This window comes from Limulus polyphemus, unplaced genomic scaffold (assembly GCF_000517525.1).
Source record: "Limulus polyphemus unplaced genomic scaffold, Limulus_polyphemus-2.1.2 Scaffold1701, whole genome shotgun sequence".
NCBI classification, from domain to species: Eukaryota; Metazoa; Arthropoda; class Merostomata; order Xiphosura; family Limulidae; genus Limulus; species Limulus polyphemus.
The window spans coordinates 114,434-128,141 of NW_013667311.1; the positions used below are offsets into that span (position 1 = coordinate 114,434).

Sequence of the window (13,708 nt, forward strand, 5' to 3'; positions counted from 1 at the left end):
CACACACACACACACACACACACACACACAAACATTGTCATGCTAGTTTTCAAAATGTCTTTAAAAGTTTCCTTGCAGTTACTGAGTAATAATATTTTACTTTAATATATTGTATGAGAAATAGTACTGTATAAAAAAAAGAAGTAAAACCTACTGTAATAGTACTCGGTTTTTGTCTGTCCTGAAAACGCATATACACCTTACCAGTTAACTGTGCATGCACATACATTTCATGTCAATCGATGTAAACAAAAGATGGATGCAAAGATACTGTAGTAGACATTTTGTACAATAACGTATTTAAAGCTTATCAAAGTTTTTAAAAAGATCTAACCTTAGGTCGTAGAATAACATTAATAGTTCATTTATTGATAGTATTAAGCAAGGTAAGGTTTAGCCCTAACTAAACTAAAGCAAAAAATATACACAAGTTACAGTGTTAGTTTATCTCTTTATTGAATATAGGCCATAATTAATAAAGGCTTAACTAATGCTAGGCCTAAGAAAGTGGACTTATAGATTTCAGTTTTTGCAATTAGAATTCTTTTGTATTATTATAGAAATCCTGTATTTAAAGTATTGTTGCAATAAAAATACTAATTTGATCACAAAAAATATTGTTCAGGTGGAGCTAAAGAAGAAAACTTAAGTTTGTCACTGATAATGCTAAAAATGCAATTTTTCAGTGAACATTGAAGAACAAAAGAATGTTGAATAAGTTTCCTCATAATTCTTGAACTGTATATAAGTCTATTCAACTTTCTGTGTCCTGCTGTATTTCTAGACTGAGCAAGCTGGCCAAGCACGAGATTTGCTGGAAATTATGAACAATACAGATGCTGTTATCATCGCTGGGGGAGATGGCTCTTTACATGAAGTAAGAAAGATATGTGTAAATAATTTTTTGACCCTCTGATTATTTAAACAATCCACTGCCTGTGGAATCTACTTATTACATCATATTAAGGACTTTTTTTGTGTTCAAATGTGGTATGTGATACATACCAAGTGTTTCTTTTCCATTTTGGCTTAATATTAAATAGAAAGTTTTCAAAATGTATCACAAGTGTGTGTGTTTGGATGCACATATAGGTTTACTACAGAGAAATTGGTTATAGGATGTGGCTAACTTGTCATTCCGCTATTTTTGAGGTGAACTTTTTAGTCCAAATATTTCCTCAACACTTATATTCCGACGTTATCATCGTTTCTCACTCTCAGATTACTGGAGGTAAAAAAAAGAACCACAACAAAAAAGAAATAAACTAAAGTCTGAACTTCTGTCATCGGCTTCAAGTCATACATGTATAATGGGTTAATTTTGTCAACCATAAGAACTGCATGGTTTATATAAGTCTGAGCCTGCAAAAACAGGAGGTTCATAGATCTTGTACATGGGTGTATTTCTTGAAGGGTATGACGGCTTTCACCACAAAGAATGAGACAGTTAAATGCAGAGTTACCCAAGGAACCAATCTTTAATTTATATCTTGACAGTTTACAGAAAAACAGACAACAAAGTACTATTGTATAATGGAGGGTAAGTGATTGAGTGTTTGTGCATGTATTAAAACAAAAAAGGTGTGTAAGTAGCATTAAGTAATAGTCTCTTACTAGTGCATATGCCCCCCTCCCCTGTAACTTAGGCTAGCTTATAGAAATAGAAGAATTACAAACAGAGATTGTGTCCAAGTTAAAATGTAAAACAATAAGCTAATTCTCGACTCAACCTTACTAACTAACAATAATAAACCACACTGTAAACTAAAACCTGTGTTTTGCTATTGTATGAGGCAAGTAATACACTATTTACTCACTGGCAAACTTAAGTACTAAGTTAAATTATAGGCGAAAACCAAATGGCACCCACACAAACAAAAGTCAAGAGTTAACCCGTAAACTTACAAGAGGACTTGAAGAATTCTCATTAAGTAAAATTACACAGAAATATAGAAACCTGTTATCAGAAATCAAAAGTGAGGACCTTTAGGTTCTCACAAAGAAGTGAAAATTATGGAAACACTGCATGAAAATCTAGTGAATGTCTGCTAAAATCTATGGAAATTCTCTGCAAAGGTTTGTGAAATTCTGCACCAACACTGTTTTAAATAAAATCATAAACTTTTGACTTTCTGACACGATAAAACAATGATTGGTGCCTGGTAGATCAGCTGGCCAATGGGCAAGTCCACCTCCAATTACTGCTTGATTCGCTGACAAGAGTAGCTCGGCATGCTATTTAAGCAGCACACAATTTTTCCTGTAGGAAAATCAAACAAGACTGCACCTAATATTCACATGACCAAATTAGCCATAAGGGGAAGTTAAAGTTAGAAACTCTTTTGAGCAGTGCCATCTTCCAATTTGAGGAATTATAGTGAAAAAGAAAAGAAATTAAGATTACTTTAAACTAAAAAGAAAACGTCTAGTACACCCAGGTACTAGAAAAATTAACCAGAAATGTTGCATGAAATCACTAATTTTCTGTGTAAACTGCATAGAGAACCCCCATGTTAATTAGTGGATTTATTCCAGTATTGAAACAAATGTGCAGTTGTTGTTTGTGTATGTGTGTGTGTTTGCATGATTTTTATGCTATTAAGGACCATGTAATCAACATAGTCGTGGACCAACAAGCAAGTTGGTGCACAAATAATGTTGAAAAATATGTTTATAAAGCTGACGTGGACCATACGGACCCTCACTGGGATTTCTAGAGTTAATGTTTTCATTGCATAATTGTTCATCACGATTATTTGGGGTTGAATCGAGGTTAGAGCATAATTCCAATGTATTAATATAATTGAAGATCTGAAGGTTTAAGCACTGTTCAAGATTTCTCTGATTTTAAGTGTTAAATTTCTTATGTATGTGAACCAACACTGATGTTTCTTATTGGATGGTTTACTTGAAAATTTTACCCTTACTAAGATGGAAGGATTAGGCCTATAACTCAGTATATTGAAACCAGAGTTGTAACCTAACTGACAACATTTTTTAAGTTGGACTGTTGATAAAAAATGTAATTTTTAAAGTTATACCAGATTGATTGTACATTCTTAGATAGATGAATGGGGTACGATTATGTTGTCTATTACAGAAGATGTAAGATAAGTAGAATTTATGTCTATATAGTATTTCATCGTGCCAATGAGCTGAAATTAAACACGATATTTTGGCAGTTAATCTGGAGTAACCATATGTAATAAAATTCTTTTTTTTTAATTCTGTACAATTAAACATTTTGGTTATGAGTTAAAAGAAAAGAGGGAAACTACAATAATATTAAAAGTAATAAACTTTTTTATTGTTTTCCATGTATTTCAATAAAATAGTAAATGTGAATAGTAACAATCTGATATTCTGGTACATTTTAAAGGAACTTTTTGATAACATCATACAGAATTTTAAAATGATGTTAGTATTTGTTTTAATCTAGATGACACAAAATATTTGTATATGGTTGCTTAAAGTAATTTTAAGGTTTTGATATTGATACAAAAGTGACATCATTACTTCTGAGGTTTTTTTTTCTTTATTATTTCGTTTTTCAGGCTGTTACTGGCCTCTTCAGAAGACCGGATGCAGTAAGTGTTTATTTCACACGTTTTGTTTATTTATTTGGTTTTTATGTATAGTCTTATACTCACCAATGATAACATAAAATACTGTAGATATTTGAATAACATGTGATTATTTCTTCACAACTAGTCATTCATTATTATTCAGCAGACCAACTCGTTATTTATTTATCTGTGAATTTCTTTTTCTCATCAAAAAATGATTTCAGTGAAAGAAAAATGACTCTATTCTTTGGTTCACTATACTTATTGCACTGATTATATATAGTCACATGTTAATCAAACATTTTAAACTACTGTAGATTATTAGCAGAGAGTGAATAACTTTTTGCCTCTTGTATAATTTTTGTTGTATAACTAGGACATAGAAACAGTGCTTTCATATTTTACGATTAATTTATAATTTTTCAAGGTTCACAAAAAAAATAGGGGTCCAATGTGGCCTAGTGGTTAGTGTGTCTGGAATGTGAATCCAAGGTTTAATGTTTCATACCCATTTCCATAGAAACTCAACCCACACTTTAGGATCATGGCTTAATACTGCATAATAAGTGATGGATCAATCCCACTTGATCAGGTCAGGGTATCCGAAGAGTTGACAGTGGGTACTGTTGACTCACTGCCTTACTCCTAGTTCATCAGTTAAGAATTAGGACTGGCTATGTGTATATAGTTCGTAATGTAGTTTTGCGTGAAATTCTGAAATAAACAAACTCAAACATAAAAAAATAATCATCCAAAGTACACATGATTATGTACCCAAACAGTGATACTAATAACAGTTATTTAATTGTTAATGTTATTTTAAGGTCAGTAGAGATGTTGATAGGACTAAGCAGTAACATATTTTTATTTCAGGATTTTGTGAGTACCCATCTTCCTCTGGGAATTATACCTATTGGAAAGTCCAATTCTGTGGCGAGAAAGCTTTTCACTACTTCTACAACACTTGAAGCGGAGTAAGTTTTTGTCTTTCCACCGTGCCTGGCATAGCGAGGTGTTTAGGGTGCTCAACTTGCAATCTGAGGATCACGGGTTCGAATCCCCACCCCACCAAACACGCTAACCCTCTCAGCTATGAGGGTGTTATAATGTGATGTTCAGTTCTATTATTCATTGGTAAAAGAGTAGCTCAAGAGTTGGCGGTGGGTGGTGATGACTAGCTTCTTTCCCTCTACTCTTTCACTGCTAAATATACGAGAGCTAGTTCAGGTAGCTCTCGTGTAGCTTTGTGTGAAATTCAAAACAAACCAAATCTTTACACCTTAGTTTGTTATTTCAATCAAATTGAGAAAAATACCTGCTTGTTTTCTGGATGAACTTCATAATGTACATCTCCTTTTCTTAAGTTTGTTTGCTCCAGTACTGTCATATACTAAACTGTTTTTACAAACTGATTGAGTGAAGAAAATGTACAGACTGAATGAATCGTATGTTCATCTGTAAATGAAAAATATATGAAAAACCTATTTTTTATTTTATTATTGGTCAAAAATATTTTTATATGCAATCAAATTTAACTTTATTTTGGGGGGAATTTTCTTGTCAACTGAAGCAGTTATGTAACCTGAAAAAAAACATAAATTTTACGTGATTCAATAAATAATCAATTACCGTCAAATGTCATTGTGCAACATATTGTAAGGCCACCATGCATGTGAGTGCTAAGTATTGTCAGAGAAATATGTCTGCAGAAAACCTACTATCAGCAACAACAACAAAAATATCATGAGAAACAATAACAAAATCTGAGGTCTCTAATAATCTGAGAAGTATTTTTAAAATCATTGATTTCAACCTACAAGTGTGACTTAACCAAATCTTCTCCTTGAAAAAATTGTAAATTTTTGTTACGAATTAATTCCAAGTTGTTTACATCATCTTGTAACTTAACTCCTTCCCTTAATGGTGCTTTTTAAAAGCTGGTTATTCATGAGACTAACCAACATTTCAGATCTACTCATCCCCAGTTAATTTTTACTAATCCAGAACTGGTGAAAGGGCTTTTAATCACACCTTGGTAATCATTTGATTTTGCAACTTTATCATGAAATAATGTTTTACATAAAAAGTGTATCTTAATTTTAACTTCTTGTTTTTTTCTGAAGCACTGTAAAATTTTCTGTGATTTTGTTTATCAACGAATCTTTAAAAATTATTCTTTCACATTTGTTTTGCTCAGAAGAGTTACTGTTTGAATTACTTTATAGAAGGTTTCATATTGGCCTTTTTCAGGTTTCTTATATGTACATTATATAATAATTCATTTTGTATGAAAAAAAAACGTTTGTTTATTTTATTTTACTTGGAATATATTTAATATCCTTTAAAAGTTGTACACCCTCTGTGTCAAAACTAGTTTCTATATACAAATCTTGAGAAACGGTTTGTTTTCCGTAACTTTTTTCCTAATTGTCATACAACTTATTTATTGGTGCCAATATTAAACGGAATCTGTTAGAAACTGTGTCTTTGTAAGCTATTACAGTCTCGTATGTGAAAACTACTTAATCACCAACAGAGAAAGTTGTATTTATAAAAAGTGACATAAATGCATTTAATTTTCTTACTGAAGATGAAAGGTCATATGTAGTTTATGATATTAAGAAACTTTCGTTTTGAGGTATCCTAGTTAAGGTTCAGTTAGAAACATTAAGACGATGCTGTGATTTTTAAAGCCTGTAATACTGTAGTGAAAAGTTATTTGAATGAATTACTTATTTTCGTAGGAGGTTGGCCGAGGCCGCGATGAGTGTTATTAAACAAGTAACCAAACCCATGGATGTGATGAGAATAGAGGTAAGAAAATTAGTTTAAGTATAGCTCTATGTAGTTTCAGAAATTTCTTGAAATATACTAAAAAAAATAGTGGAAATTTGAAAAAAAAGGTTCTTAAATCAAGGGCAACTAATTACTTTAAACACAAATTATGGTATGTTGAAATTAACAGCTCATTTCTTATGTCCTGTGTATCATCAAGTTCCAGTGTTAAACTAACATTGTAAATAGTTGTTATGAAACCAAGGTTTGTACAGCCTTTTATTATCACTGTGCTATTTTCAAGGCCTTGGAAAGCTTTGAGAAGGTGAACAATTTCAAAGGTTTTTCGTATTGACCAGTTAACTGAATTTTGTAATGAGACAAGTACAATATATTTGGTTCACCTTAATGTGACATCTTAACCATGATTAAGATTGCACACTTTGAATATGAATGTACTGTACGTAACATCATTAAAAGGAAAAACATCTTTGTATTGGCAAGAAAGATGGTTGAACTTTGTTCTGCATATAGGTTTGTGTGATCAAGTTTTCAAACAGTTGTTAATTATTATTTTTTTCAATATATTCATAAATTACTTTGATTCATCATTACATGAATTATTTTAATCTGTATTAATTATACCAGGCTGGAAAACTTTCCAAAGTTCATAGTTACACATTGGGCAAGTAGATATGAAAATTTAGTAGCTCAAATGTTTCTAATTCAATTTGTAAATATTACCAGTCAACGACACCACATGATAATCTAGACATGTGTTGGATTTTTCTTTTAAATCTTAAAATGTGATATGAATGAAAATAGGAACTTTCAGCAACTGTAGCATGTTAAACATGACAAGAATCAGATTGAAACAACAACTATTCTTTCATCAACAGAGGAAAATTAAAACATTACACTTTTGTTTATGTAAAGAAAAAGGCATTTTGAACATGTTTATCAGCATTAACAGTACTTAATCAACAGTCTATTTCATCGACATTTCAAGAATTACTAAAAACAAATTATATATATATACGCACACACATTTCGAAAGTAAACATACATGATGATTATCTAGGCATTTTTTCTGTGATGAATAGTTTCAAAATATGTACTTTTAAAATGTGTATTTTGAGAACTTGTTTTTAGCAAATCTTGAAAGAATAAGAAATGCTGCAGTTAACTGCAAATATGTTTATTTTGAGAATTCTGGAACATATATTAAAGTAGCTAAGGTATTTTTTATTCACTCAGGATTTAAGCATTACAAGGTGTGAAAAAAGATGTGTTTTACTTGGATTATAGAGGGTTATATTAAAGTAATTTTGAGTATACAAATCAGCAAATTGTGGCAACCATAGCCTAAATAAAGTCACAGTCGAAGTGGTCTGCAGATGAAAAGGTTTGAGAACAACTGTCAATAGTGGAAAGACGGATATCAGGATCACAATATGACGTTGTTTGATATTTCATAGTTAGTATGTTGCCAACAGAAATCATTCCTTATTAAAGATATGTAATAACACTTTCTGATGCAAAATTTCATAAACCCATATCATAGGGATGTGTTCAGATCACAGATTTAGAATTTACAAGACTGGAATATCTCTTGTTCGAAACAACATTGGAAAACAAAGGAATACAGATCATCTTGTGGCACCATTTAGAAACAGACCTGGAAGTTGTATCCCAGCAAAATGTGAGAATCCATAATCACATAAGTCAAGGCCTGGCATGGCCAAGTGATTAGGGTGCTCGACTCACAATCTGCTGACTACAGGTTCAAATCCCCGTCCCACCAAACATACTCGCCTTTTCAGCTGTAGAGGCATTATAATGTGACAGTCAATCCCACATTTCCTTGGTAAAAGAGTAGCCCAAGAGTTGGTGGTGAGTGGTGATGATTAGCTGCCTTCCCTCTAATATTTCACTGCTAAATTAGGGACGGCTACTGCAGGTAGCCCTCATGTAGCTTTGTACGAAGTTCAAAACAAACTAAACCACTCAGTGTGAAAAGCTGTTCATGCATCCCAGGCATCAGTATGTATCATAGTCAATAAGGATCATTGTCTGGAAAAGCAATGCAAGTCACATTTGCACAAGTTACTTTAACGACTTTTACTTAACGACCAATTACAGATAATTGTATGAATAGTGCCTGATGGGAAAAATGGCAGTGGGTGTTGACACTCAACAAAGTGTATGTGTACCTTGATAAGTGCAACAAGTTTCGTGCCATTTTCTTCCAATCAGTGAGTGAAAAAAATTTCCGAAAGTGGTATATGGCTTTTTTATAAGGAATTTATGATCACCAGTGGCAAGTTAGGTGTCAGAAAGGTGGATACAAGGGTCAAAATGAACTCTGCTTATTATCAGACCAGTGTTTTGAACCCTTTATACTACACAGGAATGCCAGTTTTGAATGGAAATGGGGCCACCAGGGTATGGGTTTCTTGAGATAAGATACATACCTCAGTCATGTGGAGAATGAAATTGGCATATGAAGACATAACAATCAGGTTGTCAGATGCAGTTCCTGTGCATTTTTGTGTGTCCCCATAAACTATATGGGTCATAAAAAGCCTGTAGGGAGGAGTGATGTTTGTAATGGAAACTATACTGCAGGACTATTGTCAAGATGCACAGTCATCGGTTACAATATGACTGGATGTGGCAATATGGACTATAATGATGTGGTGAGATTCCAGAATCGTTTTAATGACTCAACCCTTTGTTTTTCATAATTAGCATTAAATTAGGTTTATTGAAATTTCCCCAAAAATGTTTTATGTGTAATCACAATATGATTGTATATTCATATTGTTCCTCTTTATGTCAACAATACCTTTTCATGTGATGAAAACTGCAAAAGCTGTGCCTGATTGTTGTCTGCAGTTGGTATGTAGTATATTGTTGACACAAGTGCCTTGAAGTTTCTAGACCAGCGTACATAAGACGTAAAACTGTAGGCTTATTCGCATATGCATTCTTAATACTGTTTAAATTAACAACCAATTTTATTATTACCATACTCGTAGTGTTTTGAAATCCTACAACTAGCTAAGTTGCGATCTAATTAACGAGCAATGTTTACAGTTATGAAACTACGGGAAGGGCTTGCAATTTTGTATGTTTTCCTATATTTATATGAAAATCTAAACCTGCCTTATGCTCTTTTTTGTGGTTATCTTGCTATTTAGTAGATAATATTTAATATAATTAGTTTACTTTGTTGAATAACTGCTTAACGTGCTCAACACTTTTGGCTCTGGCAGTAAGTCCTGCCATTCACTTACTAAAGAGTAGCCTCACAGCAGGAAAGAAGTATTACTGACTAGTTATCATCTCTGGTCATTAGTTTTAAGTTAGAGAAGGGTATGGTTGAACTTTAGATGTCTTTGAACTGGCTGTTTGAATAAAGTTTAAAGTAAATTTTTTATTGGTTTTTATAAAGGGAGAGAGAGGAAGACCAGTATACGCTGTTTCCAAATTGGAGTTTGGAGCTTTCCGAGACACAGAAGAAACTATCAGCAAGTAAGTAAAGGCACTGTCGTAAACTACAAGCTATATCAGTATGTGTTATTATGCATCAACATTTAAATTAAATGCATGTGTAAAGTTATATTCTTGACTAAATAAAATCTGATTTATGGGCGTAAATAAAATACTGACTTCATTGAAACTACCATTCTAGGAATAATAAAACTAATCAAAGATAATTTACATAAAAAAATGATATACTTGTAACTGGTACAGAAAGTGCACTGTGTAACAAGGTCTGTTATAGATATCTCACTTCATTTAAGTCTCATTGGGATTGAAAAATATGTTTTATTAGTTTCTGAATAAATTACCTTCAAGACTACTGAACACTCTCAAATTATAAAACCAAATCTTTCTTAAACAAACTTGTCAACTAATAATGATCCAGTGAAAGAACATTCATCTAAAAAGAAAGTATGTACATTTATATATACATCTTTTTGTTTTTCTGTTTTTCATTAATAACTTTTTGATGTGATCAGTCAGGTTAAAAGCTTTAATTTTACACTAGTTATTTCACTTATTTCTTTAAATATTATTTCAAGAAAAGTAAAAACTTGATTCAAAGTCTCCCTCATCTCAGGTGTTTGATGATGTTTTGTTTTTAGCTATACTGTTTAAAGTATAACTGCATGTATTTCACTTGCTTGTTCAAGAGTTTTTTACTTTATACAGGTATTGGTATTTTGGACCCTTGAAGAAGAGAATGGCATACATATTTTCAGCAATAAGAGTTAGTATTTAAAATCATCACGTAAAATTAAGTGGTCTTAAAGTCTGAATAATTTCAGGTATAAAGACTATATGTATATATATTTGTTTACTTGCACCTGTTTTAATTATTCATTTGGTGGTTAATAATAATAATGATAACTATAAGGTTGGTGTAAACCAAGATTTCATAAATATATTTGCATTACTCACTGTTACAGTAGATATAGTCAGGGGTGAAATTCTGCCGGTACTCACTGGTACTGAGTACCAGGACTTATTTTTTAAGGAGATACTAGTACCAGGATTTATTTGAGCTGTTTTGTCATTTTTTTATGCTTACACGTAAATTGTTTTTTTTCGTTTTCAAAAACAGGTTCCACTTCACCCAGCTGGGTAGCTCTTTTTTTTTAAGAATTTCACCCCTGGATATTGTAAATGATTTTAGCCATAGAAAAATAAATGTTCACATTAGAAGTCATAAGTTTCAGAATTATACTAATGTGTTTCTATAAGTCCACAGTAACTTGCGTGATCCAGAACTTATTTAAAAACAACATTGACTAGTGTTTTAATTTTTCTCTAGTTTAAATTATCTATCAGTGTATATTTTATTTCTCTAAACACTTTTTATAGTATTGCAAGATACTTTGGTATTTGATGGTAGAACTATTAGGTTTGGTAGTCTTTTATAAATAGTTAAAAATCTCAAAATATTTTCATTAACTATAAACTAGTTTATTGCAATGATGATGTGAATCCAAAGTGTTTGTACAGAGATTTTGCTAATCTCAATTGTATTGAGTTTAATTGCAATTTTTCTCAATGTATTGTATACTCATTATTGTTTTTTTTTTCATGTGCAAAATAACGTGAATTTTGTTACGTTCTTGAATAAAATATTCGGGTAGGTAGAATATATACAAGATCTGTTTAAGTACTTGAAATAATTGTAAATGTTTTTCTCTGTCTGAAATACTGGTATGTTATGCTTTTTTTTTTTCTCTCTCCTAGAAGTGGCCACCAGCAAGTGAGATCTACCTTTCCTATCTTTCCCCATGTTCAGGGTGTTCCAAATGTTACGTTTCAGCACCACCATCAGTTACCCCTCAGCACCGTCGATGGTGGGAAGTTTTTCTACCCAGAGGTCCAACAAAGGAAGGTACATTTTTCAACAGTAGACTTTTTTTTATTATAACTATGTTTGAAATTCACTATTGGCTAAAATGAAACAACTTTTTCACCTGCAAATTTTACTATTTCTATGTTCCTTTTTTTTTTAATGAAACTTTCAGTGTAATTTTAACCAGTGTATGCTACGTGTTCAAGTGATTGATGACTGTGAAACGAACACTGTTGTTGAAATACAAAAGTAAAAATGTATTTACAATATAGAAATTTTGTACATTCAACCAACATTTGATAATTTCATGAACAGTTGTGGGTTTAGCATGAGAAAATTGTTGGGGAGAATTATGACTTTAAAAATGAAATTTTAAAGTATGAATTTAAAATTTACCATTGTAATATCAAAACAGGTGAACTGTTTCTGTTCAATGCGTGCTTTTAGTTACTGAAATATTATATATATATATAAGAATACCAGAAGTGTATTTGTTAAGAAATTGTGAATTTTGTTTCTTAACTCAAACATTTGAATTTACCACTAAAAGTAAAGAACGTATATCATTATATCCATTTCCAATGAGGGTTTTAACCCGATACTGAGGATCATCAGCCAGCATGGATATGAGAGATGCGGTAGCGGTTGAGATGCTACTTATATTCATGAATTGCAAGAACAACAACTGTTATTAAGTTGGTGAAACATGGTTATTAACAATTGTGTACGAGTCATTTACAAATTAGAATTAGGATAAAGGTTAATAATACAGTATTCTTTATTTGACATCAATTTATTTATTTTTATGTGAATTAACTTTATTCGTCATTCAGAAGAACTGGGAACTGACAAGCTAGTTTTATTAAGAATAAAAAAAAACTCTGTTGTAGAAAAGTTATTATTAGCATTATTAAATGTCTTGTAATATTACTGGTTGCGTTAATAAAGAAATAAAATCAAAAAGAAGTATTTCTGTATATCTATAAAAAATATAAATGTTCTTAAACTGTTGTTTATGAACCTCACCAGCACCCCCCATGAAGGACTACAGTAATATAACCAATGATAATTGTGGAGTGTGGAAGGAAGAGGAGTGGCTATGTTTGAATTTAGACATCAAAACAAAAAACGTGGAATCAGAAGAGGTAATTCCGATATTCTTTATGTTACTTGAAAACAGTTAGTACAGTTGAATGGACTAATTTACTTGAAGAGTTTGGAGGGATGATTGCTCATTCAACACGTGACCAAAATTTTACAATAAATATATAATTTTTTAATGCTTTTTTAATTGTTTACTAATAAAAGTTTTTATATTAATGCTCCGTCTTAGAATTATTTCTCATAAACAAACTTGGCTTTGAAAAGTACGAACATAAACAGTCACATGGTGATTTCTTTTTCTCCTTTAAGTTGACAGAGGAAGCAATGACAGTAAATATTCTACCTTCTGACTGTTCAAGGACTAACTTTATTCATCAAGGGTAAGAGTTTTATATGTTGTTATATAAAAGGTTGCTGATGATGCAGATACTCTTAAAAAAAAGTAAAAAAATAATGATTTTTTAACATTAAATAATTTGTAACTGATCCAGTTTGAAGATTATAAGCTTCATGGCTTTTATTTTAATTTAGTTTAGAGGATGGAACAGCCGAGATGGACCAATAGGTCCCTTGTTGTCCAAAAACGTTATCTTTTATTTATCGGCAAAAGTAGCCTTACATCATTTTGGTAAAAACTATGCAGGTGTTAAGAATCAAATTTTGTAAAAATGATGTTTTAGGTTCTGTGCTACCCTTGGATCTACTTTTACTTTCTTTGTTGATTGTTGTCACATTTTTACATATGTGTATGGGTGGGATTCTTCACTGTAGGTGTCTGTGACTTGTTGGCAATAAATTTCAACAAAAACAAACAGTAATTATAGTATTTTGGCACTTGTGTATAAAGTTAAAATCATAAATAATATTCAACGTTAAACTGGTA

The 13,708-nt window shown here is 31.6% G+C and overlaps 1 protein-coding gene across 1 annotated transcript in view; it reads left to right on the plus strand.

The window, feature by feature from the left end:
• LOC106464614 (acylglycerol kinase, mitochondrial-like) overlaps positions 1–13,708 on the plus strand; it is a 20,682-nt gene that overhangs the window by 3,961 nt on the left and 3,013 nt on the right. Inside the window, exons 5-13 of the mRNA XM_013924770.2 lie at positions 785–877; positions 3,555–3,587; positions 4,440–4,540; positions 6,311–6,380; positions 9,799–9,878; positions 10,563–10,620; positions 11,613–11,760; positions 12,751–12,866; positions 13,135–13,205. Of these exons, the coding sequence (XP_013780224.1) occupies positions 785–877; positions 3,555–3,587; positions 4,440–4,540; positions 6,311–6,380; positions 9,799–9,878; positions 10,563–10,620; positions 11,613–11,760; positions 12,751–12,866; positions 13,135–13,205 (770 nt within the window). The remainder of the gene's footprint in view (positions 1–784; positions 878–3,554; positions 3,588–4,439; positions 4,541–6,310; positions 6,381–9,798; positions 9,879–10,562; positions 10,621–11,612; positions 11,761–12,750; positions 12,867–13,134; positions 13,206–13,708) is intronic.